The sequence below is a fragment of the Etheostoma spectabile genome, chromosome 16 (genome assembly GCF_008692095.1).
Source record: "Etheostoma spectabile isolate EspeVRDwgs_2016 chromosome 16, UIUC_Espe_1.0, whole genome shotgun sequence".
Lineage (NCBI taxonomy): Eukaryota > Metazoa > Chordata > Actinopteri > Perciformes > Percidae > Etheostoma > Etheostoma spectabile.
In genome coordinates, this window is record NC_045748.1 from 22,244,155 (window position 1) to 22,245,188 (window position 1,034).

The 1,034-nt window shown below is 39.1% G+C and overlaps 1 protein-coding gene across 1 annotated transcript in view; it reads right to left on the bottom strand.

Annotated features, from left to right (window-relative positions):
* The window catches only part of c7b (complement component 7b), a 21,978-nt gene that overhangs the window by 10,303 nt on the left and 10,641 nt on the right, over positions 1-1,034 (bottom strand). The window contains exons 9-10 of the mRNA XM_032539397.1: positions 621-734; positions 302-468 (exon numbers count right to left, since the gene is read on the bottom strand). Coding sequence (XP_032395288.1) covers positions 302-468; positions 621-734 — 281 coding nt within the window. The remainder of the gene's footprint in view (positions 1-301; positions 469-620; positions 735-1,034) is intronic.

Below are 1,034 nucleotides of genomic sequence, written 5' to 3' on the forward strand. Positions count from 1 at the left end.
TGAGATAACGCTTGTTATGAATTGATACTATAAGTAAAATTGAATTGAATTGTTTCAAAACAATGGTAAGTATAACACTGTCACCACTGTGGACTGCAAACCTGCCATGTTAAAGATGAACAACAGCAACTAAGGGGCGGTGGGGGGAGGGCATAGCAATTGCTTATTTTGGATGATGGATGGAAAAACTACATCCACATTTGTAGAAAGCAAAAATAAGTAAAATGAACCTCAACAACATCTAAACAAAGCTGTACATCAACCAATCAAACGCTAAGATCCAACCAGCTGACCGGCATACCTTCTGGTCTATGACTTCAGGGAAGTCTTTGACAGACGAGGCCCAGTTGTCGTAGATCTCTCCGTTAGCCTCTGGGTTTTCCAGATCCAGGAGAGACAGAGCGCCAATAAAGGACGCATCTCCTCCAATCACATTGACCTTAATGGGCATCTTGGTCACGTTGTGTCCTGCAGGCAAATGACAACGAAGCTCAGGCTGGATTGTGTTGGTAGTCCAGTTGAATTCAAATCCGAACTAGACAAAATGAAATTGTATAATTGTATTTTTTGACCCTACAGGGCCCGCCGTGTGCACCCTGAATAAGAAAGCGTTCACTCACCTTGGCTGGAGGATAAAGATTGTGTAAATTTTTCACAGGTGGTCGTAACTTTCTTCCTAAAGAGACGGCGTTTCACCTTTCTCCAGCACCTCTGATAGTCAATATGTGTTGTACCTACAGACAAATAAGGCAGGAGGATACGGTTCAAAACTAAAAATCTCAAATTATTAGCAGGCACCATTTTTAGTACATAGTGAAGAGACTATACCAGTAATGGGAGACATTTTAAAGCTGTTATTGGTATTAACCCTTGTGTTGTCTTCCCATCAAAATTTAAAATCAACACTTTTGTTGATGCTTTTAATCGTTGTTTTTAACTTTTTCTTAAGTTTTTGTCCCTTTTTTCAACACTTTTTTTCAACATTACGTAACACTAACTTATTAACTTTAGTTTTACAGTTATTTTTGGAGTTT